The sequence below is a fragment of the Priapulus caudatus genome, unplaced genomic scaffold (assembly GCF_000485595.1).
Source record: "Priapulus caudatus unplaced genomic scaffold, Priapulus_caudatus-5.0.1 Scaffold182, whole genome shotgun sequence".
NCBI lineage: Eukaryota > Metazoa > Priapulida > Priapulimorpha > Priapulimorphida > Priapulidae > Priapulus > Priapulus caudatus.
In genome coordinates, this window is record NW_014577243.1 from 390,321 (window position 1) to 416,926 (window position 26,606).

The following is a 26,606-nucleotide window of genomic DNA, read 5'->3' on the forward strand; positions in this document are numbered from 1 at the left end:
TCCATGCCTGGCCACTGTAATGTCAGTTTTCATAGTTATCACCAGGTGGCTGCACCTTCCGGCATTTTACTGTTTGGGACTGTATGGATTCTTGTGATTTGAGAACTGATTTCCTGTTAGTAATTTTCGGTTTATACGTTGTTATCTAGTTGTATTTCTAGTTTACGTGACCAATATCGATGTGACCAAGAGAGAAGTGAACTAAATGTAAAGAGGAGGTGATCATGTGATCCGAATAAAACTATCGTTTTGACTGGACTTGACCGACTTCCTAAGTCTCTCGATGGGTGCCGAAAACAGTAAACTCTAAGGTTGAACATCTCTCGACGTTCAGCAAGTCAAGACGTAAGAACTCTTAAGGACTCTTGTTAAAAAGGTAAAACATTGACATTAAAACCAGAAAGATGTCAGAACTCGATGACGGTAACGGGCCAAACCTGGCTGAGGTTCCAGACCTCCAGGGGACCGATGATACGGAAGTCGGACAGGCCACCACCGAGATAAAGTTGCCCGGTGCCGTAGGCGGGAATCCAGAGCCCGACGGTAAACGGAAGCAGGTGTTAACAGAAAAAGGGGCAGAGTACTTCAAGGAGGTGAAGTTGGCCAATCGTAATACCTGCAGCACAGCACGCGAGCTAATGCAGGGACAGACTGAACCCGCAGTCGAGATCCCACGCATGCGCGAACTGTATGGGGCATGGCTCCAGGCTTATGAGAGGCTCCAGGGAGGCCCCCAGACACCCCCTTCGCGTGCTCGCCACTGGTGTCCCCCCACATTTCAAAATGGATTTGTGCGCCTGCAATCCATTACTTTTTTCTGCATCGTTTTACATCATTGCAATCATTTTCAGAACTCATTACAAACTTCATCATCAAGAGTACGGTAAGAGACTTATCGTATTAACCTATTCTCTCTGAAAATCCTCATGTTATCATGAGCGATTGCGAAATTGCTGTATGTTGTGACGTTGCTTCAAGCTGTATTGCGATGAGTTGTCATCTGCTTGACTGTTCCCGTGGGGTTGAAGTAGAATGGCTTCCTCAGAGTGCTCTCAAACATCGTCATCTGCTTGGCTCCATATCGTGTCTGATGTATTCTGGCAACCTCTTGGTTGACCTTCATACATAACAAAAAGCCAGCATGAAACACCGAATAACACAAGGACATGATGTACGTTTCATAACAGCAGCTCGTTCTCACACGAAGTTGGTGGTTAGAGGCAAATAGGTGTTTACAAGATAAAAGCTTGGGGATATCTGTGCAGTTCTACCCTCTCTGCTACTGTTTAGCACTGACGTGTGGCATAACTGAACGTGGATGTTAGCATTGCCATGAGAACGTGCTCGTAGTCAGGGCAACTTACCTTCGTCATGAGATCGTTGATGTTGTCTGTGCAGGCGTTCTTCATGAACACCTGAACGAGGGACTGTATAAACCATGAGCCCCTCTCCGGGTTTCTCCACGACAAGAAACCTGCAGTGTCAAACGCAATGCATGTGATGTGATGCAATGTGATGCAATGCATTGAGATAGAGAGAGCAACTATAGAGAGGGGGAGATGGGGAGAGCAACTATAGAGAGAAGGGGATGGGGAGAGCAGCTATAACATAGAAAGTAAGAGATAGGGAGAGCCGCTATGGATAGGAGGAGATGGGGAGAGAAACTATAGAGATGATGAAATAAGGAGAGCAACTATAGATAGGAGGAGATGGGGAGAGTAACTATAGATAGGAGGAGATGGGGAGAGTAACTATAGAGAGGAGGAGATGGGGAGAGCAACTATAACATAGAAAGTAGGAGATGGGGAGAGCAGCTATGGATAGGAGGAGATGGGGAGAGTAACTATAGAGAGGAGATGGGGAGAGCAGCTATAGATAAATGGGAAGTGCAACTATAGAGAGAAGGAGATGGGGAGAGCAGCTATAGAGAAGAGGAGATGAGGAGATCAGCTATAACAGAAAGACCAGGTGATAAAACGAGCAGCAGCAAGAGTAGAGGTATGAGATATGCACACAAAACCTAGCAGGTCACACACCTGGCATCGTAGAACGAAACACGATGTGGTCACCCATGTTTGGATCTCTCGGCTCCATCTCTGACATTTGTTTTTCCCAGGGGGGACTGTAGCCATCCGAGACATCAGACTTTGTCTGTGGGCTACCGAAGTCAATATCTTCTGCAGCAAATTTCACGAGAACGTCACCGAAAAGAATTGCTAGATGAATACAAACTCATGCAATACAGACGTAGAAAACGACTCTATACGCATTCACATTATAAGACTGTCAAAACCATATTATGATGAGACCACAAATTAGATGCAGCTGCATTGTGACTTACAATATCATAAGCTCACGTTCATGAATTATGAAAAAAGACAACCTACCACCTCTACATGCCTGGATGATAAACAACTTTGGCTTGTCTTTGAGTGCTGGTGCTTGTTCTCCTGTCAAATAGAGACGTACATTGCTTACTACAAAGCGTAACTAATTATGCATTGTCTGTCCTTTCCAATAAAACTGATAATTTGCACAATTTACAAAAGACTTGAACATGCAATAGGTTATCACACCTGAAATATTGTCTAGCTCTGAGGTAAAATCTGATCTAAGCAATTATTGACATCAACTGATTTGAAATAACAACCTAGCTAAGAAATTAATGCGACAGACCTGCTGAAGCAAAACGTAATGCGATCTAATCACAAGATATAAATAACATAAAACATGATCGGAAATCATATTATCTATTGATTAACATCAATTGACTTCAGTCTCGTTTCCCACGAGATACGAGACATTCGCGTGTCCGAGAATGCCAAAGGGCCGCCGTACTTCCGAACATCCTCAGCAGCTTATTGAAGTTGAGCGTGGGGCCACCTGCGGGCCTCCCGTCGACGCCGTGTATCTCGTCGCCATTGCGCCACGTGCCGTGGCTGAGGACGACGATGACGGCGCAGTCTCTGTGGTCGTGGCGCGCAGCGAAGAACTCCAGCTCTTCTCTCATCTGCGCGACGGTGAGGTCCTTCTTCTCCGGCAGCACCTCGAATCCGAGACCCTCAAAGAGCAAGCGCGCGTTGCGCGAGTCGATGTCCGTGCCCCGCCGCTCGCGGAGCCGCTCGAATGCTCTGTTGTTTACGATCAAGCACAGTCCGCTTGGGGAACTCTCCATGCGGTACGCGTCAAGCGGGTCGTATGGGGCGGGCCGCCCAGGACGCACGTCAATGTCTATCAGGTTGGCGGGAGTGTCGCTCGGAAGATATTTTGCCGTGGAAGATGGCGCCGCGCGCTTGGCTGCTGGAGGCCTGCTCCGTAAGAATGGCACCGTGACATCTGGCTTCCTGCGAAATCGATGCAAGAGTTGAAGTTGTAAGGCAACTATTTTGATACATTTATAGTGTTCGGCATCTCACCATCATGCAGAGTTTGCAGTTTGCCTATGTTATAATTATAGGGTTCTATTTAGATAAAAACACAACGATGTAAATTACATACACATAGGGGGCCTACATCACACGATTTAATGTATGTTGTACAGTAAGTTATTTTGTTGTGCCATAAACATATATATTGTCATGGAGGATGCGTCTGTTCGTGGCTACACATACAATAAGTTCGCTAGGTGCGTCTGGCATGTGTTCTGCAGCGCTCGGTGAAATAAGTCAAACGCTTTAGGGCCACTCTGCTGAACCAGCTGCACGACCTTCCTCCGTTTATTGAACTCTACCTTCTCTGCCTGAAACATATAAGTGTTCATTATTGATTTTAACCCTAAACCATACGTATATCGTTACCCCACAAATAAGTGTAAAGTGTACATGATGATCATGTGTGATGAGCCCACAATAAAGACACAGATATTATAAGTATACTTGCCTGAATTATGTCCACGTGGTATTGCAGGAACATCCCACTTGCTTCCAACTCTACCATGACTAGCTCCACTTGTAAGTCATTACAGAATGCTACAAGATTCTTGGTAAGTATCTTTCTATGGGCAGGATCCATCCCAGTAGGCGCATTTCCATGCCTGGCCACTGTAATGTCAGTTCTCGTAGTTATCACCAGGTGGCTGCACCTTCCAGCATTTTACTGTTTGGGACTGTATGGATTCTTGCGATTTGAGAACTGATTTCCTGTTAGTAATTTTCGGTTTATACGTTGTTATCTAGTTGTATTTCTAGTTTACGTGACCAAGAGAGAAGTGAACTAAATGTAAAGAGGAGGTGATCATGTGATCTGAATAAAACTATCGTTTTGACTGGACTTGACCGACTTCCTAAGTCTTTCTCGACGGGTGCCGTAACAGTAAACTCTAAGGTTGAACATCTCTCGACGTTCAGCAAGTCAAGACGTAAGAACTCTTAAGGACTCTTGATAAAAAGGTAAAACATTGACATAAAAACCAGAAAGATGTCAGAACTCGATGACGGTAACGAGCCGAACCTGGCTGAGGTTCCAGACCCCCAGGGGACCGATGATACGGAAGTCGGACAGCCCACCACAGAGGTAAAGTTGCCTGGTGCCGTAGGCGGGAATCCAGAGCCCAACGGTAAACGGAAGCAGGTGTTAACAGAAAAAGGGGCAGATTACTTCAAGGAAGTGAAGTTGGCCAATCGTAATGCCTGCAGCACAGCACGCCGAGTATGCAGGCCACAGACCTGGAACCCGCCAGTCGATCTCACCCGCGTATCCATGGCGAAATGTATGGGGGCAGGGCTCCAGCTTCTATTGGGAGCGGCGCTCGCTGGTGCGCTCACCAGAATACGAGGAAGTTGCTCCATGCAATTGGCAACGGGCTGGATGACGACCATCGCACAAGGAGAGAACCCTATATTATAGCGGCCTTGTAAGCAAGGGCCTGATCGTGGTTCGGGCTACTCGCGATACGTGGTTCTCCACGGAGGAGGATAGGCACAGTTCTCGCGGATTAGATCTAGCAGTCGATCAGGACTCTCGGCTGGCGTAACTATCATGGCAGGATGACGGAGAGATTCAGCGCGACGCGAGTTCATAGGCCGGCGCGCCTTCAGGAACAGGCAGAGCTGAGAGGCCAAGTTGGCGCTCGAGCTCAAGGAGGAGATAATGCAGGGGTAAGGAAGCAGTTAAGTCTCAGTTGACGCTGGTGCAGGTGTGATAGATAGGGATGGAAATTAACGAGCGTGGTGACTTTGAACCCGACCACCTTAGCAACAACGTTAATGTTATGCCTACCCTCGAGGAGACGGCCGCAGCTAGGACCGCTCACTTTGTGGCCAACAGTGGTCAACACGCCATAACTCGAAGACAGGCTCAGACAGCACCTGTTGTAGTCCAGCCTCCCCAGACACTATCTCCTGATGCTCAGCCATACGTCCCAGCACCGGACCTGGGTTCCATCACCAAGGAACTTAGGAAACCACAGATAGAACTCCAGAAGTTCGGAGGAGACCCGATGGAATATCCACGTTTCCTTCAGCAGTTCAAGACGAGAATAGTTGCGTACACAGACTCTGACGATGAGAGACTTAGCTACTTGGAACAGTACACCACTGCGGACGCTCACAAGATAGTAAAAGGGTACTCACACCTAGAGAGTACGGTAGGTTATAAAGCCGCCATAGACGAATTGAAGACTAGATATGGCGACCCGGAAGTCGTTGCAGCAGCCTACATAAAGAGGGCATTGTACTGGCCAGTCATAAAGCCGGACAACGCTAAGGCCCTGGATAACTTTGCAGTGTTTTTGATGGAGTGTCAACACGCGGTGGGTAGTGTTCAAGCCGGCCAAGTGCTGGAGTATGCTGACCATATACGGCAGCTTCTCAAGAAGCTCCCCTTCTATCTGCACGATAGGTGGGGGACCATCGTTCAGAGAACAAGAGACTCCGAGCGCGTTGTTCAGTTCAAGCACTTGATGGACTTCGTCCGTGGGGAAGCTAAAAAAAGCCACGGACCCTCTATACAGGAGGGACGTTCTGTCTGCCGACAACAGAAAGACAGCCGGTGGAAAACAGTTGTATAGTAAAGCAAAAAGCGGCATGCGTAGCCTGGCTAGCAGCGCCGAGAATGGTGGTTCTGACCGCCCCACTCAGGGGTTGACAGAGACCAACTGGAGGAGAGCAAAGAAATTCGCCTTTGAAGCTCTATGCGGATTCTGCAAGGACGCTAACCATGCCATGAATCAGTGCGAGAACTTTATAGCTAAGCCAGCTAACGAGAGATCAGAGTTCGTCAAGGCAAATAGACTCTGTTTCGGCTGTTTGAAGCTGGGACACAGGAAACGAGAATGTAGAGGACGAGAGGCCTGTAAGAAGTGCGGAGACAAGCATCCCACTTTATTACACGACGAGCGTCGAGTAAGGCCACCATCGCCACCACAAGGTAAACCTAACAATACCTGGGCTACCGGCACAGCCAACGAGGCACTATGTTCTATGGGAGCCGGAGACGCCGGAGAGTGTACAATGGCCATTGTACCAGTCTTGGTCCAAACTCGGAGCAACACCACTGTGGAGACATATGCTTTTCTCGACACTGGCAGTAATGTCAGTTTCTGCAATAAGCTCGCAAAGCAGTTGGGCGTGACAGGACAAAAAAGGACAATTATCCTCGACACCATGGGAACGCCACACTGCATGACAACTCGCCGGATTAGCGATCTGGAGATCAGTGACTTGGACGGCAGTGACCATGTTCGCTTGCCGCCACTTTATACAAGAAGAGGATTCTGGCGACACAGCGACACATTCCAACCCAGCACGATATTGAGATGGGACCATCTACGAGGGATCACGTTACGCACGTTAGATGCAGATATCGGTCTGCTGATAGGGAACAACGTGCCGGATGCTTACACCCCTCAGTTAATCAAGACAGGACCTCGTGGTAGTCCTTATGTAGCTAAGACTATTAGGCTGGATCCTGTGGAACATGATAAGAGACCAAGACTGTGTACAAGGACAGTCGGCCACCACTGCTAGGGTAGAGGTGATGGCTGTGGAGGCGCTTGAGCAGAACGGAAAATTGGAACGTCTCGTCAGAAACGCGATCGACATGGACTTCCCTGAACGTGGTGTCGACTCCAAGAGAGAATCTTCAGTGGAGGATAAACAGTTCAAGGTGATAGCAGAGCAGTCGATGGAACGTAAAGATGGTCACTACAACTTGGATCTCCCTTTCCGCAGCAAAGAGGTCAGACTACCTGACAATCGCGGCCAAGCCTTGAATCGCACGTTATCACTGCGCAGGAAGCTGGTGAAAAACCCGGACTTTCACAGAGACTATTCGAGCTACATGAGTAACCTCATTGAGAAGCGTTATGCCGATAGGGTTCAGGCCGAACCCCACGACCCGGACGCGAGGGGACAAAATGGTATATCCCACATCACGGTATATACAACCCGAGCAAGCCTGGGAAAATCCGCGTGGTTTTCTACTGTTCCGCAAAGGTGATGAAGCTATCCTTGAATGACACACTGATCCCAGGACCGAGTGGTATCCTGACCAACAGCATTGTGGCAGTGTTGTTGCGTTTCCGTCAACAGCCAATCGGCATAATGGGAGACATAGAAGGAATGTTCAATCAAGTAGGAGTCAGTGAGCGGCATAGACTGTATGCGGTTCTTCTGGTACCCAGACGGCGAGCTCTCCAGGGAGCCCTGCGTCTACAAGATGAAGACGCATCCGTTCGGAGCGGTAATAAGCCCGGCCATAGCAGCTACCGCCTTACGGCAGTGGGCTCTAGATAGTAAGGACGACTTTCCGAAGACTCCTCCTCCTCCTTCCTCCATCCTTAACAGTTTCTATGTGGATGATCTGCTGAAATCCATGGAGGAGAAAACGGCTGCAGTGGAGCTGAGAAAGGACATCACATCTGTTTGCAGTCATGGAGGCTTCCGGCTACACAAGTGGGTCACCAACAGTAAGTCCGTCGCAGATTCGATTCCACCATCTGAAAGAGCTAGCCAAAAGCCAGTGGTCATCGGCAGTGATCATAGTACTCAACAGGCCGAACGTGCCTTGGGAATCTACTGGGACGCGGTGGAAGACACCTTCGGCTTCAAGTTATGCATACGTGAGAAAGAAGCCACTAAGCGGGGAATTCTCTCGGTGATAAGCAGCGTCTTCGACCCGCTTGGGCTGGCCGGACCGTTCATCTTACCTGCCAGAGTGTTGCTCCAGGAACTCTGTAAGAAAGGGCTGCCCTGGGATGAAGAGATCGACGAGGAGGAAAAGAAGCAGTGGTATCGCTGGTTCACGGAGATCCAGCAGTTGGAGCACATCTCGGTACCGAGGAGCCTGCGGCCTGAGACATTTGCAGTAATCGATTCTTGCCAGCTTAACGCATTCGCTGACGAATCAGACCAGGGATACGGGATCGCAGTCTTTGTGCGTCTGCAGAGCACCGATGGTCAGGTGCACTGCTCGTTGCTGTTTGGAAAGTCGAGAGTCGCTCCACTCAAGAAGGTAACCACACCAAGAATGGAACTCACAGCGGCCAGTGTTGCCGTGAAATTCGTCGCCATGATAACCGAGGACATGGAGTACAACTTCAATAGAACTGTGTATTGGACTGATAGTCTCGGTGCTACGCTACATAGCTAACCGGACAAGTCGTTTTCACACGTTCGTGGCCAATCGGTTCGCCACAATTCAAGAGGGATCCACTCTAGATCAGTGGCGGTATGACCCCACCCAAAACAACCCAGCAGACATAGCATCCAGAGGGATACTTCCTAGAGATAAGGCTGGAGTAGAACGGTGGTTGAAGGGACCGGGCTTTCTATGGGAGCCGGAGACGGAGTGGCCCGGGGTTCCCTTCCCAATGGAGCTGCCAGTAGGAGATCCTGAGGTCAGGAAGACGCATGCTGCTCTAGTCACACCCGATGAGGGCCCCGGTGTTGGTAGCTGCCCTGCAGTGGACGAGCTCTTGGACAGACACCTCAGCTTGGCTGCCATTGCTAAGGAAAGGGATGAGACTGTACATGTAGACGAGATGTTTGCAAGATTCTCAAAATGGATGCAGCTGAAGAAAGCAGTCGCATGGATAATCCAAGCACAAAAAAAGCTTCAGAAGCCGCCATCTTCCTGGTGGAGACCTGGTCGCCGTTCCGGTGAAGGAGTCGCCGATACTTACCCCAGAGGAGTTGGAGCAGGCCGAACTAGCGGTAGTGAGGTATCTACAGGACAAGCACTTCCCAGACAGTGGTAAGCGCCTTGGGTCGATACAGCGTCTGGATCCGTTCAGAGACGAAGCCGGATTGCTGCGTGTTGGAGGACAGCTCAGCCGGGCCGAACTTCCCGTCGAAGTGAAGCACCCTCTACTGCTACCCAAGGACTTGCCAGTGACCAGACTTGTGGTTCTAGATGCCCATCGAAGTGTTGGTCACCTTGGTTCTAACAGTACACTCAACCGATTGAGACAAAAATATTGGATACCCCGAGCTGGTCTACTGATCAGGAGTATCATTCACAAGTGCACGATATGTCGTCGTTATCGCACTGCAAGTCCAGAAGATGGCAGATCTGCCCAAGCAGCGACTTGAGATGGACAAGCCGCCGTTTCATCAGTCTGGAGTAGACTACTTCGGACCCTTTAGCGTTAAGATAGGGAGAAGTGTCCACAAGCGCTATGGATTTATCTTCACTTGTTTTTCAAGCCGTGCTGTTCACATTGAGGTATCGGATAGCCTCACAACGGATTCGTGTGTTAACGCAGTACGACGTTTTGCTGCTAGGAGAGCAGTCCGGAAGTTGAGATCGGACAACGGTTCAAACCTGGTTGGATCTTGCAGGGAGATGCAAGAGGAGATCGAAAGGTGGAACACATCCAAGATTGGTTCAACGTTACTACAGCAGGGAATCGAGTGGGAGTTCAACTGTCCCACTGCTTCACATCACGGTGGCGCATGGGAGCGTATGATCCGCTCTATTCGTAAGGTCCTTTATGGCGTTATGGAGCAGGTGATCTGTCTAAATGACGAGGGTCTACACACCCTCTTCTGCGAGGTCGAGTCGATCCTGAATGGTAGACCTATCACGCGGGTTTCCGCTGACGCAGTGGATTCTCCCGCATTAACTCCGAACCACTTGCTAAAGCTGTCGTCCGGCCAATCACTACCACCAGGTCTGTTCGTTAAGGAGGACAACTACGTAAAACGAAGGTGGCGTCAGGTACAACACCTGGCTAACATGTTCTGGCGTCGATGGAGCACAGCATACTTGCAGCAACTGCAGGAACGTCAGAAATGGCAAGAGGAGGAACGTAATGTGAGTGTCGGCGACATTGTGTTAGTAGCGGACAGTAGCATGCCAATGAACTGATGGCTTTTGGGTCGTGTTACCGAGGTTGTCAAGGGCAACAAGTGACTACTACTAGTGCGCGTTGTTAGAGTACGAGTTGGCAATGCCACATATGAGTGTCCGATTACCAAGTTGTGTGTAATCCTGGAGGCGGACTAATCGGCTAGACGGTATGGACAGTCCGTTCGTCTTCCATCAGTTGGAGGAGCCCAGGATCAAAGACTAGAGTTATCTACTGTGGAGAAGGACTATACTCTGTTTCAAGTTCTAGGACACTTGGGTTTTCATGTTCTGTTTTCGGAGTTGAAAACAGTACAAGTTAAGAGTTGTGTTTATTATGTTGTTATACATGTAGGTGGTAATTGTCATTGTCGGTTGACAATTAGGGAGCCGGTGTATCGGGAGTAGAACCTTATTTGGGCACACCCGGTAGGGCTGGGCTGCCCCGCCACCTGGTGTTAGGTAATGTAGTTATTTCGGCCATTGTTGTTGTTTAAACCACGCGGGACCATTTTTAGTTTCTGCTTGTAAAAGTGTAGAATTTGCTACTTAGAGAGTTTGTCCCTGTACTAGAGGTAAGCATATGTATAGAACACATTGTGGTGAAGATGTTTGAGGGGTTTAGGCCGATTAGGCACCCGGATAATTACTGTATAAGGACTTCTTTGTCCAATCTGTCAGAAACTTGGCGATGTGCCCTTCTGGTGTCTAGCTTGAGAATAAATTATTCAGTGTTTTCTTTAGCATTCGTTAGTGGCACTGTTTAGGCCCTGTCGAGTGGAGAAGTCATGTCCTGAGTTAGCTGTGGTATTGTTTAAGGACATTTTCATAGTTTTAGGCCCAGTTTGTGCAGTTGTAGGCGCATTTCCATGCCTGGCCACTGTAAAGTCAGTTCTCGTAGTTATCACCAGGTGGCTGCACCTACCGGCATTTTAGTGTTTGGGACTGTATGGATTCTTGTTATTTGAGAACTGATTTCCTGTTAGTAATTTTCGGTTTATACGTTTGTATTTCTAGTTTACGTTACCAAAATCGATGTGACCAAGAGAGAAGTGAACTAAATGTAAAGAGGAGGTGATCATGTGATCCGAATAAAACTTTCGTTTTGACTGGACTTGACCGACTTCCTAAGTCTTTCTCGACAGGTGCCGTAACACCCATGATGCCGGGATCACTCGGACCATAACGTTTTCGGTCAGTGCCAAGCCACACGTTATTACTATTAACTACCATAGACCCTGCATACAATAATACAATAGCAGTCTACACCAACTGAAAGGTGGTGCCACCATGTGAGCATAATAGAAAACATTAGTATACAAGAATCAGCAATACATATATGCTAATGATTTGTATTACTGCTAATTTAGCTTGCACATGGGACACGTGAAAATAAAAATAAACAATATTATCAACATTACTGTACTGTGCATACATCAAAGTGAAAACAACCACTTGTATCTAATCGTTACAGTGGTAGTGCAACAGCCATATTATCAAGATATCGTTGCCGAAATTCTGCACAAGCACCCACCTAGCTAAGATGCACAATGAAGCCTAACTACAGTCAATACACTATTGCATAGATACTACGCAAGCAACTATCTACAAGTGCTGTGTGATGACTATAGCACCATCTACGTTCACTCACCAATCATCGCGCCCTTCTGTACTTTGGCCAGTTCACTGATTGGCACAAAATTGAAGCTCATCTTTGGAATGCTGGCAGATTCGTCCATACATAGCGTCACCTCTGTGTCTCTGTTGAACGTCATCTCATAGTCATTCTGGATGGTCGCAAACTTCTTATTTGCTGTCTTCAGCTGTGCTTTAGTTATGATGTATACCTACAATGTAATGGAATCAATGCAATTTAATGCAAAGTAACTTGATGTAAAATGTGATGGAAAGTAAAGTAATGTGTGACAGAATGGAAGATAACAATTATCTATAAGATCTAATATGATATTGTGAGATATATTGGCTATTAACATCACCTTGTCCAATTCCAACATGTCGAAATACTTGTCGCACTCCTGGTTGAATGCTGTCGCACGTATCTCTCCACTCTCATCAATCAGGTCTAAAGAGAACAGTTTTCCCTCACCGCGCGAATTCGACCAGGTTCGTATATTGGTCTTCTTCGTCACCCTAACTTTGATTGACCACCTGTGAAGGTACATCGTGGGTACAGGTAAAGATGCACCATTTAATTGAGCAGATACTGCCATTCATCAATATCTCTCTCTTCCTTTTCCTACCCCTCACTTTCTACCACCATTTCTCGCTCTCTTGCTCTCTTTCTCTCACTAGTTTCTATCTTGCTATCTCTCTCTCTCTCTCTCTCTCTCTCTCTCTCTCTCTCCCTTTTTCTCTATCTCTCTCTCAATCACTATTTCTCTCACTAGTCCACATCTATTTGATCTCATCCTATAAGATTTTGAAAGACTGGCCAATACTGCTCTAACATCTGGTTTACACATGTGGCACAGATGTTACATTGCATTAGTAATCGTAGATAGTTTAGTTGTACATATAAGAAGGGTTCAGCGTTTAGCATGCAGATGAGAAATAGCTAGGTTGGGACTAGTAGACGCCGTTACACATCTGCGGGACAGTTTGTGCATTTCGCGCGTAATAATTCGAATACGGGAGTGTTGGTGTGTGTGATTGGCTGGGGTAGTGGAACTGGGCCGTGATTGGATGCGGGGTTCATATATAAGGGACTGGAGAGCATTTGAACGGGACGGTTGGAACAGGACAGGACGGGACGACGAGATGGTGACTGTTATGTTTGTAAACAATATATTTCTTTAATTGAACACAAATTCTATATGTCTTCTTGATTATTTATACTCTAAATTATAACATACAAACTACGTCCGTACATTTGGTGCTACGTGACAATTCGGACTGGGTTATTTCAAACATTGAAACAACGCTGGTAGGTATTTTTCGCTATATCGATCGACACGGGCCTACAGACTGTATCATCGCCGGAGCCAGAGAACTTAAGAGTACACGACCGGCGGCCGACAGTTATGTATATTTGGTGAGTACTGTAGTGAAATAAGTGGTAAACATTGCGTATGTACTCACGCTATGGTACCGCTAGTACCGTTAGTACGCTAAAGCCGTGTTGAATCGGTAAAAGGTAGTAAATAGGTAACGTTGTAGCACTAACGTGACTAAGACTAAGACTAGGCCTAGCCTATACATACTATAGCCGTCATTATGGCACACCAAGTAGGAGTTGAAGATTTAGCTAATTTATTCTCGCAAGTGCTAGTCCTGACTATAGAAGCGTTAAGTACTAGATTAAAAAGCTCGGGGCGGCAAGCTGAACTTCGCAGTTCAGTCCCGTGTTACACGGGCGATAACGGGCCGTATTCCGTCACGTTTCGATCGTGGGAGAGGTCGCTGCAGATCGCGCAGTTAGAACTAGCATTAAGTGGGGTGTCGCTTCGGACGTTCGCCGTTTCTACGGTTGGAGGAGCTGTTGCGGATTTTGTCGGCGGCAGATTGCAGCTAATGCCGAGGTAACGTGGAACGAGTTGTACGCACAGGTACAGTCACGTTTTCGGTCACCTGCCGAGCGGCCACATGTGCAGAGGGAAATGAAACCGTTTCGCCAGTTACCGCGTGAGACGCCACGCGCATGTGCTGATCGTCTGCTCGAATTTGCGGGAGCAGCTTATCCAGAAATGCACTTAGATGCTGTGTTAATGCAAGCGAGACTTGTCGAATGTTTTGTAGATGCTTTACAGAATTTATCGACACAAAGATCGCTAATAGCACGCCCACCGACGACGCTCGAGGGTGCGTGTGAGATTGCAATGGCCGACGCTCGGATCGAGGCGGATTTGTCTTCTCGTCGGGGGTCACACCAGGTGTCAGAACGGTATGGACAATTCGATGAGCCGATGGAAGTCGATTCTGTTCGACGGGCGGCCGATAGCTCTCGAACAGAGATTCGAGAGTTGAGGGAAGTGATTAAGACGCAAGCAGATATTCTTTCTATGGTGCGGAAGGGCAGTTCACAGGACCGACGCATGCAGAACGAGGCGCGAGACTTCAGGCAGCCTGGTATGCGACCGCTAGCCTCATGGCACAACACGCCGGGAGCGACGCGAGGAGGTAGACAGGAGGTGCGGTTCCGTGAGGAGAGAGGGAGCAATACCGGTCCACATAGAGGGAATGGTTTGGTGTTTTGGATGTGGTAGAGCTGGGTACACCCGCAGTACCTGCCCATGTTCGCGGCAGGGAAACGCCACACGCCCGCGTATGTGAGGAGACAGTGCGTGGGTGGTAAGATTAAGAGAGAGAATTCCTCGTGGGTAACGTCGGTTGCATTCACGAAGCCCGTGCACGCACCACGGTGTACGGCTTACGTGGGGAGAGATAGGCAACATAAGTTAACGGCTCTCATCGATTCCGGAGCTGATTGTTCATTGTTAGACTCTAAGGCGTGGTTTAATCTACCGTATGTCACGCGACGAGATTCTAATTTTGTTGATTCTGTTTTCAGCAAGGCAGTTCTACAGTCCGTCACTGGAGAGAGATTGTCAATAGTTGGGCGAGCTATGCTGCAGGTAACTTTGGGTCGAGTTATGGTACGGGCGCCATTTTACGTTGTGGAATCATTGCATAACAGTATTATCATTGGAGCTGATTTTCTTAAGCAGGTTCGGGTGCGTTTGGATTTTGGAGCGTCGATACTGACGATTGGTAATAGTGTAGTCCCACTGTCGACGCATGGGAACAAGGAGCCGCCGCAGCTGGCTCTGCTGAACAGAGGTATGCGATTACAGCCTGCGACGACAACAGTTTGTGAGTTCCGTGTTCCAAGGGGGATAGAATCGGGAACTCGGGTGAAGGTAAGAGGTTCAGCATGCTTGAAGTATTTTTGCTCTCAGCCACAGTTGCGCGTGGAACAAAAGGTTGATACAGTCAGTAAACACCACACAGTGCGGTGTACGCTAGTAAATTCTTCAAAGAAAACTGTGTCAGTTCCGCGTAACGCAGTAGTCGGGATTGTAAACATTAGTGCTCCACCTAGCGAGAGTAGTGGGCAGTTGAAACAGTCGGATAAGCGAGATGCGAATGTCGGCACGGATATAGTATGTGGTGTGGGGGAGAATTCTGTCTTGTCTGATGAAATCGTTGCTGGGTCCGATATTCACCACCAGGAGCATGTGGTCGAGGGATGTCAGGATGCACCGGGGGACACTGCTGGTTGGCTCCACTGCATTCTGATTCAGCATATTGCCGCTGCTACTGCTGCTGTGGTGGTTACCGTTGCTACGATTGCTGCTGTTGTTGCTGTTGCTGCTGTGGATGCTGTTGTTGCTACGACTGAGGTTGACGATGATGATGTTGTTGCTGCTGTTGTCACTGCTGAGGCCGACGGTGCTGCTGCTGCTGATGCTGCTACTGATGCTATTGCTGCTGCTGTTGAGATGGATCAGGTTACTATTGCTGCTGCTGCTGTGGCTGCAGTTGGGAATAACGGTAGGTCTGGTAGTATAGAGAAATGCACGCATGCGGATCAGTGTGATTTTCCCACACTCACAAAGCACGTGACGGATGAGGTACAGAGAGAATGTCTCATGGCTCTTGTCACGCAATAATGACGTGTTTGCGAATACTGACAAGGAGCTTGGGTTGACGAATCTCGTTGAGTTCCGTATTGAAACAGGTACAACGCGATCGTTCAAAACGAAACCGTATCGAATGAGTCCGAAACAGCAAGACATTGTGCAGGAGAAGGTGTCCGAGATGCTTGACAATGGCATCATCGTTCCGTCGTCATCTCCTTGGTCTAGTGGGGTGTTGCTAGTACCTAAGAAGGGTGATCAGTGGAGAATGTGTATCGATTATCGTAGATTGAATGCCGCAACTGTCAAGGATAATTTTCCTCTACCAGTAATCGACGACATTCTACAGAATCTTGGCAACGCGAAGTTTTTCTCAACACTTGATCTCAGGTCAGGCTATCATCAGGTTCCGGTTGCACGGGAGGATCAGCCAAAGACAGCATTTACCACAAATTCCGGTCTGTATGACTTTTGTGTTTTAAGTTTCGGGCTGTGCTGCGCCCCGGCTGTATTCCAGAGATGTATGACTATGGAACTTGAAGGGCTTCTTGGGAAAAGTGCGCTCGTCTATATCGATGACATCATTGTGTTCTCACCTGACTTTGAAACTCACATGCATCATCTTGATGAAGTCTTCTCTAGGTTGAGAGCTGCAAACTTGCGAGCAAAACCTACGAAGTGTTTCTTCATGCACAGTTCTGTGCCATACCTGGGGCACGTGATCTCGCCGCAAGGATTGAAGCTTGACCCCGGTAAGATAGAGGCTGTGAGTACGATGCTGCCACCCAAGGATGCTGCAGGAGTTCGGCAATTTCTGGGATTAACAGGCTACTATCGTAAATTCATACGGAACTACGCTGTTATAGCACGACCGTTGACATTGTTAACGGTCAAGAAGACTGAATTCGTTTGGTCTCCTAAAGCACAGGAGGCATTCCAGTCTCTAAAAACATGTCTGACATCTGAGCCAGTCCTTGCACTCGCAGATCGTAATCGACCGTTCATGCTGTACTGTGATGCGTCGGCTATTGCAGTAGGAGCCGTACTCACGCAGAGAGATGAACGGGATCAGGAACATGTGGTGCTCTACTTGAGCAAGCAGTTCAATGAGTGCGAGGCAAGATGGCCAATAGTTGAAAAAGCGGGCTTCGCCGTGGTCTATGCTTTGGAAAAATGGAGGCATTTCTTAATCGGTTCGAGTTTCACGTGTTTCACCGATCATCGGCCCCTAAAGTTTCTCCTTGAGACGAGGTCTATCCGTAACGCGAAGTTGCAGAGGTGGGCAGCCAAGATATCGGAATTTGATGTTGACATCTGCTATAAGGAAGGCCGGTTTAATGTACAAGCGGATGCGTTGTCGAGGCTTATTACAGATGTTCCAGTAGACCAGACTGATAGCAAGGGCGACATCACTGCTGAGGTACCACGAGAACAGGCTATGCTCGTTGCACCTGTAATCTTGCAGGAGGATGGTGCGGCTGTGGTACGTGAGGGTGACAATAATAATCTTGAAACAGATCTCGATGTTTCATCACAGCAGATTCTTTCATTGCAGCAGCAGGACCCTTACGCGAGAGACATGGTTGCAACCTTCGAGGCAGAGCATCCGTCTCTCCGTCAACGCAGGGAGATGGCTTATTTCATACTAGAAGATGGAATTCTTTTCCATCTCGGAGCAGCCACTCATGACAGCGTTCCATGTCGACAACTTGTGGTGCCTAAATCCCTTGTTCCACAGGTGTTGTCGTTGTGTCATGATCATGTGTATGCTGGGCACCTGGGCTTTCAGAAGACGTACTTGAGGGTGGCCGAGCGATACTATTGGCAGCACATGTTCACAGACATTCAGACACACGTTCGAGCGTGTGTGAGATGCAATGCTCGGAAGTTGAGACGAGTACATGGACCCATGAGGAATGCACCATTGCCGAGATATGTCAACGAGACCATTGCCATTGACACTGTAGGGCCTCTACCTGTGTCAGACAGTGGGAACAGGTACATAGTTACGTTCTTGGATCTGTACTCATCGTACCCTGAAGCGTACGCAGTCAGTGACAAGTCAGCCGCGACTATTGCATGGCTCATTGTTGACAGGGTCATCCCTACACACGGTTGCCCATCTGCTTTCATGACCGATAATGGGTCAGAGTTTTGTAATTCCCTTACAGCTGCCATCTCGGAGGAATTCAAAATCCATCACATCCGTACGTCAGCCTACCATCCGGCAAGTAATGGTCAGTGTGAGAGGTTTCATCGCACTTTAAATAATATGATTTTGTGTTATGTGGCGGAATCTGGAAGGGATTTGGATTGAAAGCTGGGTCCCATTCTGTTCGCGTACAGAACTAGTGTACACGGAACAATGCAACTCACTCCGTTTTTTGTTGTCTATGGGAGAGATGCAGTCATGCCTCTGGATACATTCCTTCGGCCATGTAAGGTATCGTACACTGATGATCCAGTGTCGTTGGCGCTCGACGGTCTTCATCGAGCGTACACGCAGATTCAGGAGAACACGAGGCGTACACGGGAGAAGAATAAGGTTATTTATGACAAAAGAGCTAAACAGCAGGAGTTCGTGCCTGGGGACTCTGTTTATTGGTATAATCCTACGACGAAGCCATCCCAGTCTAGGAAGCTTGCCTCGTATTTTCGACCATATTACGTGGTAGTTCAACAGTTGCCAGTAGTTAAATTCCTTATTAAGGATGTTTGGACAGGGCATACACATGCGGTACATGTCGATAATCTGCATCCAGCTTTTCCACAGGGTGCATGGGACAAGTACGTGCCACGGGACAAGGTACTGACGACGGACAGACGGATGCAGCCGGAAAGGAGTGCTAAGTTCGTGCAAGTACCGCACATACAGGCAGCAGAAGCTGATGAGTGGGAGGAAGAGGATCTAATTCCTCTAGCGCAGCTGTAGTAGTGTACTGATATTCAGTGAATTGTCATTAATAATTTTCTACTTACAGATAAACAGTAGAACACAAGGTTAGAATGGCGACACAAGTTACGGTGTGAATGCAGGGTGCAGTGTAAGTGTAGTTAGAAAGGATAGCCTTTACAGAGTGTGCAGTAGGTGTTGACAAATGGTTTGAAGTGCATGCATGTGTTATGGTTGAGTGTGAGTGAGAGTATGATACCAGTTGTAAATAGTGTAATATATTGAAGTGCAGTCTGCTAGTATTATTATGAGGATTGATATGCTGTATTTATGATTAATCATACCGTGATTTAATATTGCTGGTAGCATTGAGGTTCTGGTATCGGGGACCATGGTGCGAGGTGATATATGTTACCTATCAATGTAGGGAATAATTGTGGGTAGAAGTGAAAGGGAGTAAGATGTTAATGGAAGAGAAGGAAATGTTATCATTATAAATGATGGGTGTTTCAGTAAATTGGGTTGGCTTGATACGGAATTTGAATTATGGGTATTACGTAGGATTGCGATTTGATATATGTGAGCGCTCGCATATATTAAAGGCATGGTCATAGTGATATCGGTTAGGAGTGCGATACTGTTCGGTGTTTCTATAATTGTTGCAGTTGCGGGGACATCCAGAGAGGAGAGTACATCGGACGAATCTTCCGCTACACAGAGTTGGTCAAATATTTCGGCAGGACATCGAGGCGGCAGTCAGTATACCAGTTTGGCAAGGAGCGAAAAACTACCGTCATCACATCAGTAACGTCAACACTTCAACGACGCAGTACTTCAGCGAGAATTCAGCAGAGTCGTCGACCTTCAAATTTCTGAGAACAATATTTGTTAACACAAACACTAATGTGTTAGCAGATTGGCAGTGCTGGTGAACTTTTGGCATAAACCATTGGACATTATCGAAGAAATTAAAATGCCACAGCACATTTTGACAATTGCGTCCTGAAATCAATTATGGCACCGGCATCAGAAGAAACAGCGCAGAGATCAACATCAAGGCCAGGGAGGACATCGTAACATCGTCGAGGATCAAGACTATTATATTATATTGTATTGTATGTATTTCATTGTGTTGTTGTTTTGTATTTCAGGTATTGTGTATTATGTATTATGGCATATTATTGAGTTTTGGGGGTTGTATTTCAGGTTATGCATTGTTGGTATGTATGTGGTTGTTGTGTTGCATTGGGGTTGGTGTAGTTTGTGTATTGTTTTAATCCTTCTCTTTTCAGCTTTTCGTTTCAGGGTTTTAAGGAATTGTTGCACAGATTGTTTACTTGGCAATTCGTGTCAAGTATGGTTTTATATCAGTGTGGTCAGTGAGGTTTTGTTGGCGGCAGTGTTAAGCCATAGCATTGGGATACCATGGTACTGGCTTTGGTACCATAGGTAATAGGTTGTGTAAAACTTGTGAATACTTATTATGTGGGGAGGGGGGATGTGTTCAATGAAGGAGTTATTGTAGACGGTATGATGGACAAAGGACAGAATTTATTTGATGTTGGGCTCCATTTCGTCTGGAACAGGGGTGTGTGTGTGTGTGTGTGTGTGTGTGTGTGTGTGTGAGTTAGAGATAGGGGGGTATGGAAGAGTTAAGGGGATATTTATATCAGCGGGGCGCTGAATTCGATGATGGGATCATCGTTTTGATGAAGGGGGAGATAAATGTAACATCTGGTTTACACATGTGGCACAGATGTTACATTGCATTAGTAATCGTAGATAGTTTAGTTGTACATATAATAAGGGTTCAGCGTTTAGCATGCAGATGAGAAATAGCTAGGTTGGGACTAGTAGACGCCGTTACATATCTGCGGGACAGGTTGTGCATTTCGCGCGTAATAATTCGAATACGGGAGTGTTGGTGTGTGTGATTGGCTGGGGTAGAGTGGAACTGGGCCGTGATTGGATGCGGGGTTCATATATAAGGGACTGGAGAGCATTTGAACGGGACGGTTGGAACAGGACAGGACGGGACGACGAGATGGTGACTGTTATGTTTGTAAATAATATATTTCTTTAATTGAACACAAATTCTATATGTCTTCTTGATTATTTATACTCTAAATTATAACATACAAACTACGTCCGTACACTGCACTAATAATAACCTGTTTTGATAGGGAGTCAGACTATCAATTGGGAAGATGGCTGCCTGGGTGCTGCCTGGAGTCCTTTCTTGGTTTCCTCCAACTGGCATAGCTGGAGCTGAAATATATTTAAGATAAATATATACTTGCACATTGCTTTAGTATTCATGCTGCAGGTTCTTAGTGATTTATGAGCAAAAAAAGCACGAAAGCTGAAAAATAATATCATCACAAAGCAATAACACTCTTTTAAAGAGTGCCGATACATTTACATGAGCATTGATTTTTTTCCCAATATCATGTTTCAAAGATGGACAATTCCAAATTGCTGGATTTCCACTTCTATTCAGTGATGAAAGCCACTGTACCTACCTTTGTTGGAATAGAAGCTTGGCTTCTTGGCTGGTGGTGCGGAAACTGCAACATGCAGGGAAAAATGTAACGCTAGATACATGCATGCAAGGGGGCATACAGATCTGAACCTCGTACCAGAAATTACAATTAGAACATCGAGCTGCAACAATCACATTTCAAGCACAGTTGACAATTGTAATGACTTAATTTGTATATCAACGCGACTAGAAATCCGTGCGCATTAGCATAATGTCTACCGTTTGGTTTAGTAGCAGATGCCGCTGGCGCATTTGAATTCGCTTGAGTATCTCCAGCCGCAGACTGATAGGTGACTGGGCTTCCTATCATGCCACCAACTTCAGCACCAGGTGCCACTACCGACACCTGCAGCATGATGACTACCTTCCTGTAAAAGCGGCAGCACAGCTAACTATATATTTAACATTCCATTCATCATGCTATCAAGTGGATATATGCAAACAATTTAGATAGCATTTCTAGAAGCAGGGGTTGAGTGACTATACAAAGAATTATTGCATTTCTATGTGGTGACTAATAGAGATTATATCAGTTTCCATACTGGATTATCAAAAACATTTACTCGCTGCATTTATTGAGATGATTTTGCGGCGATGCCATAGATTACCTGTCTGGCTGCACCTTATTGCAGAGGTACTTTTCAAGCTGTATCACAGTGTTTGCCTCCAGTTGTCCACTCTCTACCAGCCCATTCAGCTGTGTTGCAAGCATTGCAGCTGTAATATCACATACATACAAATACAATCATGATTGTACTTAAGCAGTTTAATTCTCATGATCTTTCAATAATTCTGTTTTCTAACTTTCAGACTTTGGAGTTTTTAAAAACTTAGAACACAGTGGTGATCCTGGTATAATCACGTTAAATATCAAAAATATTGAAGAATTTATCAAGAAAATTTTAGTAACACAACACCATTTTTCGACATACCACATCAAGCATACACGGTGTATCCTAAACATGTGTGAAATAACGACAACTTTCTTACTGATAACATGCAATGCTGTGTTACTCTCACACATATATGAACTCACATGCAATGCTGTGCTGTCCATCAGATAAAAGAAGCCTGTACCGGTCTAGGCCACTTGACTGGCTGCCAGCGAGTTTCTTAATCCCCTATTAACGTTTTTTAACGAAATGACTTAGTAACAGATTAATATATCATTTCAACTGTGTTACTGTTATTGATGTGAACTGAAATCTTAGCCATTCAATTAGTTTGAATTAAGAGCCAAATGCAGTGTCTGTGACAGTGAGTGACTTAATTTAGATTGGGCATTCTTATAAGTTTTTAGATACACAGCCTTACCAAAATCTGCAAAACTGGCTGGTGCAGTTCTTCACCATTCATGATACGCTGGAAAAATAAATGCAATTACTTGGCAGTATTAGCCACCAATACCAGTGCTATGCGCTACTTGTCAATAGCGATGTTGTACTCAAACCTAGAATCTTGAATAAACTAGAAATTTCAGTGCATCCACAGTTTATATGTCACGCTCGTGCACGCACGCACGCACGCAGTGACGCTGAAGGGGTCGTTGTCGTATAGTGTAATATACATTATATGTACCCGTGGTAACTATCTGATATGGTTAGGGTTAAGGTTAGGGCAGTAGGCGGTAGGCACTCCTGGACTAGCATACAGTATTACATTAAATGCATTTATGATATACATATAGTTGAACTCGGGGCCAAGGATAGGAAACATTGGCGTCCCAATAAAACAATGTGGCCCAAGGATAGGCAACATATCCAAATAAACCACATGTGCCCTAAACCTAACCCTAACCCATATAACCATAACCCTAACCTATTATATTGACTTAAATATTATATTTATATTGGATGTGTAAATGAATTGGGTTTAATATGGGACCATGATTCTCTATCCTTGATCTTGAACCACCAATGTGCCTAACGCTAATCCCTAACCCTAACCTATTATATTGAACTAATATTACTATTTAATATCGATGTCTGTTGTAAATGACATTGGTTTTATTGGGGACAATTGTTCTCTTATCCTTGAACGACATTTTGTCCGGGAACGTGAAATCCTGTATTATGAATAACTACTACTTAGTTATTACTGTTTAGTAGTTATATTAGTATTACTATCTAGGTATCGAATATAGCTCTAGTACTATAGCGCTTACAATTAACTGCACGCTGGCGGCAGAGCTAGTACTGAGAAGCTCAGTAACTAAGAGCTGTACTGAATACAAGTATAATACTATTGATTCAGTGATAGTGGATTTGCACGGTTCTTGGTTGACTATTAAAACATAAGAAGCTTACCTTGATAGCACCCTGTGTTAAATTGTACGACATTTTCAGTGTCGTTTTTATGAACTGACGTACGTTTTATGTTATTTTATAGTGAAAATACAGTGTGATGTGATTCTCCCGCCAACATGCACTACTCAGTCTAGACTGGTACCCGGTCGACAGTTCCACACGCTACACTAAGGCTAAACAGAATACGCTACGCGTCAGTGAGTGTAATGCGAAATGATTATGCCGGAGTCGAAGGTGTGCGAACGCGGGTACCATTCTATACTCAGATCTACTGTTCGTGTTCCGCACCAAATCTTTCACGCAACATTTATTTATCATTTATTCATAACATTTCACATTAACATATTTATTATAACAGATAACATAAAATATTAGCACTCTGGCTGCAATACCTATTATCTGAAATTAAGTGATATACAATTAATAATAAATTAAAAAAGTAGATGAATATCGATACAACTTCCTGTTGTGGCAGGGGACTTCCGGTTGCCATCTTTGATTTTTTTTTTGATTTATTTATTTGCGAGTAATTAACAAAGAAGCATACGATTACATCGATACAGGATAAATAAAACAAAATGCCAGCTAGGGAAAATTATCGAGGATGGAAAACAACAAAAAGCAGTGGCTAACACACTTATTTTCCATTGTTGCGTCCACATAACATCTGTACATTACTATAACCCCACAGATCACCACGCATCCCATACTGATATTACCCACGAGATCCCAAAAATTTCAGAGTGATACAGTGATACAGTACAAAAACATTGTTATACAGCATGAAGAAAAAATTATCAAACAAAATTTATAAAATATAAAAAAACGTTTAGCATATATATGTAAAAGTAAAGGATTAACGGGTAGGTGTTGGAAGCAGTCAGTTATAATAAAAAAAAGAAAAAAAAGGCAGTTTCTGGAGTGATACAATTACAACAGTGTATATACACGCAAGAAAAAAATTTAAACGACGAGGAAAAAAACCACCCTCCAAAAAAGCATAATACAACCAAAACCAGCACCAAAACCCACCAAAACACATTTTTTTTCTTTTTCCAGCATTATTGTGTCACAAGTAGAGTGATTACGGGTAAGTGTTATTAGCAGATAGAAATGATTTTCCTGAGCGGCATTACAGTACAATAGCAGTGCAGAACAACCATGAAGAAAACACACTAAAACACACAACAAAAAACTTCATCAAACCTTTTCTGTACAATTCAGTAACCATTTTAGCCACATACATTTCGACACTCGGTCATACACCTTATATCCACATTACAAACATTACATATTTCGCACACATTCACAATTGTATAGATATAACGAAATTGAAAAGTGCATGATGATTGGGTAGTAAAATGGTAATTTGATGATAGGCCTATAGCTACAAAGCAGATGCATACATAACAAACATGAAGAAAATAGATACAACGAAAAAAAAACGTTCCGTATAACATTGTGCAGGCAAAGTGGGCACAATACCATCGATTATATATACATAATTGCATACAATACCATACACCCAACTCATCATTATATAAGTGTAATATAATTTATGTAACGGATAATACAGGGAGGCCTGATACGACTTCATATTCAATTATAAAGGACGCTGATAATTGTAATAGTATGAGATCCAGTGATCACCCATATATTTAATCTTTCATTTATACGTGAATTAGTTAAAAATAGGAAGTCAACTGTCTGTCGCATTGCTCTTTAACTTTATCCGATAAGGTTGTTTTTTAACTTGCCCGTTTGCAAACTATATAATCTGGCCTGCCCAGAATCTATGTCGAGAATGGTAGCGGAGTTCCAAAGCTTCAATTGAACAGCTATATATTAAAATGTCTTTTTTCGCATTGACGCCTCTTCGGCTTTAAGATTGAAGCTCCCAGCCTAGTTTGAAGCCGTGAATTTCAGAGGTTATGTAAATCATTCAGTCATGTATTCGGGATAGAGGATTATGCAGGCTGTTTGAAACATTGGTTACTACCCTTCCCACCGCTCACATGATACTACTACTGAATCTCGACTGGAACAAATTTAACAGCAGCGCAAGAATCCCTTGCACCTATGATTGGCGTTTCTTCGCCCCAGATTTTAGACACACAGTCTAACAGCTTTATTTTGGCATACAGCCCGTGCACTTGCCATTTTCGTTTTCATTGACTAGGCTACTGTACCAAATATACACGCATAATCAATGACAAATTAATCAAGGCAGGCATAACTGAGTGTATTTTTTACGCTTATTTTGGTTTAAATTAGTTTAGCTTTCCGCATTAAATAATTTTTAGTCTATTCTTGAGCCTTTTTGACAACTTTGGTTCCCTGTACACTCTTCAGCAATCAAATTGTGTTCTAGTCCACTCCTAAACTTTTTACTAGCGTCAATTATTTGATATTGAACCCATTGCATGTGCAACACGTTGTAAGTCGTCTTGACATTTTATTTTTTTGATCCCAACAAGAATGGTTTTCCTGTATTTTCCAAGAGTGCAGGGACTAGATTGTTGATCACACAGCTCATCTAATAACCAGATTCCATTTACAAGCTTAATTTTTCCTGAGATAACAACTGAATGTCAGTTCTGATTACTAACAGCGCTGAGTCAACTCGCAGTTACAATTAAAGCTTAGTTTTTACGCGATCTGCAATATCTTTACATAATTAAAAGCAACGGTCCTAAAATCGATCCTGAGTCACCACATGTTATATCATTTTTGTAGAAAAAGTACCTCCGACATCTGTTCAATCTGGCTTCTTCGTGCACGATAAGGCTTGGACACACTTCGACCACCTATAGTGTAGACCAATTGCTTTTAGTTTGGATAGTTAAGATTAGAGTGGTCAAACGTATCGATGCTTTATTGTAGATCCTAACACGTACCATCCCAGTGAAATACCATTTATATCTGTTGTTCATCCGAATGTAATCCGCTTAAGCTGAATTCAAGCGCTGATCTTGGAATCC

At 45.2% G+C, this 26,606-nt stretch overlaps 1 protein-coding gene across 3 annotated transcripts; it reads right to left on the reverse strand.

Moving 5' to 3' along the window:
* Positions 1-738: 738 nt before the first annotated feature.
* Positions 739-23,790, reverse strand: LOC106806852 (cell death protein 3-like). 3 transcript variants are annotated; one of them, XM_014808985.1, is made up of 16 exons: positions 23,626-23,790; positions 22,634-22,681; positions 22,356-22,440; positions 21,928-22,036; positions 21,539-21,687; positions 21,300-21,344; positions 20,949-21,045; positions 12,285-12,456; positions 11,939-12,134; positions 3,880-4,040; positions 3,612-3,739; positions 2,839-3,344; positions 2,388-2,450; positions 2,037-2,177; positions 1,365-1,474; positions 739-1,117 (listed from the first exon to the last, which is right to left on the reverse strand). In XM_014808985.1, the coding sequence occupies exons 1-16, from the start codon at positions 23,656-23,658 to the stop codon at positions 974-976; spliced, it is 2,187 nt and encodes a 728-aa protein (XP_014664471.1). In that variant the 5' UTR covers positions 23,659-23,790; the 3' UTR covers positions 739-973. The 3 variants fall into 3 exon arrangements, with proteins under 3 accessions (XP_014664471.1, XP_014664473.1, XP_014664472.1); XM_014808987.1 differs by lacking the exon at positions 12,285-12,456 and having other exon boundaries at positions 11,939-12,014; positions 20,990-21,045; XM_014808986.1 differs by lacking the exon at positions 22,356-22,440 and having other exon boundaries at positions 23,626-23,648.
* Positions 23,791-26,606: the final 2,816 nt, after the last annotated feature.

Bases quoted from the DNA above. Each gene is read 5' to 3' on its own strand.
- LOC106806852 (XM_014808985.1), bottom strand. From the start codon at position 23,658: ATGTCGTACAATTTAACACAGGGTGCTATCAAG. The intron at 22,037-22,355 runs GTGAGTTCATAT...GTGATATTACAG, and splicing joins TGGACAGCACAGCATTGCAT to CTGCAATGCTTGCAACACAG. The intron at 4,041-11,938 runs GTGAGTGAACGT...CTGACATTACAG, and splicing joins ACAGAAGGGCGCGATGATTG to TGGCCAGGCATGGAAATGCG.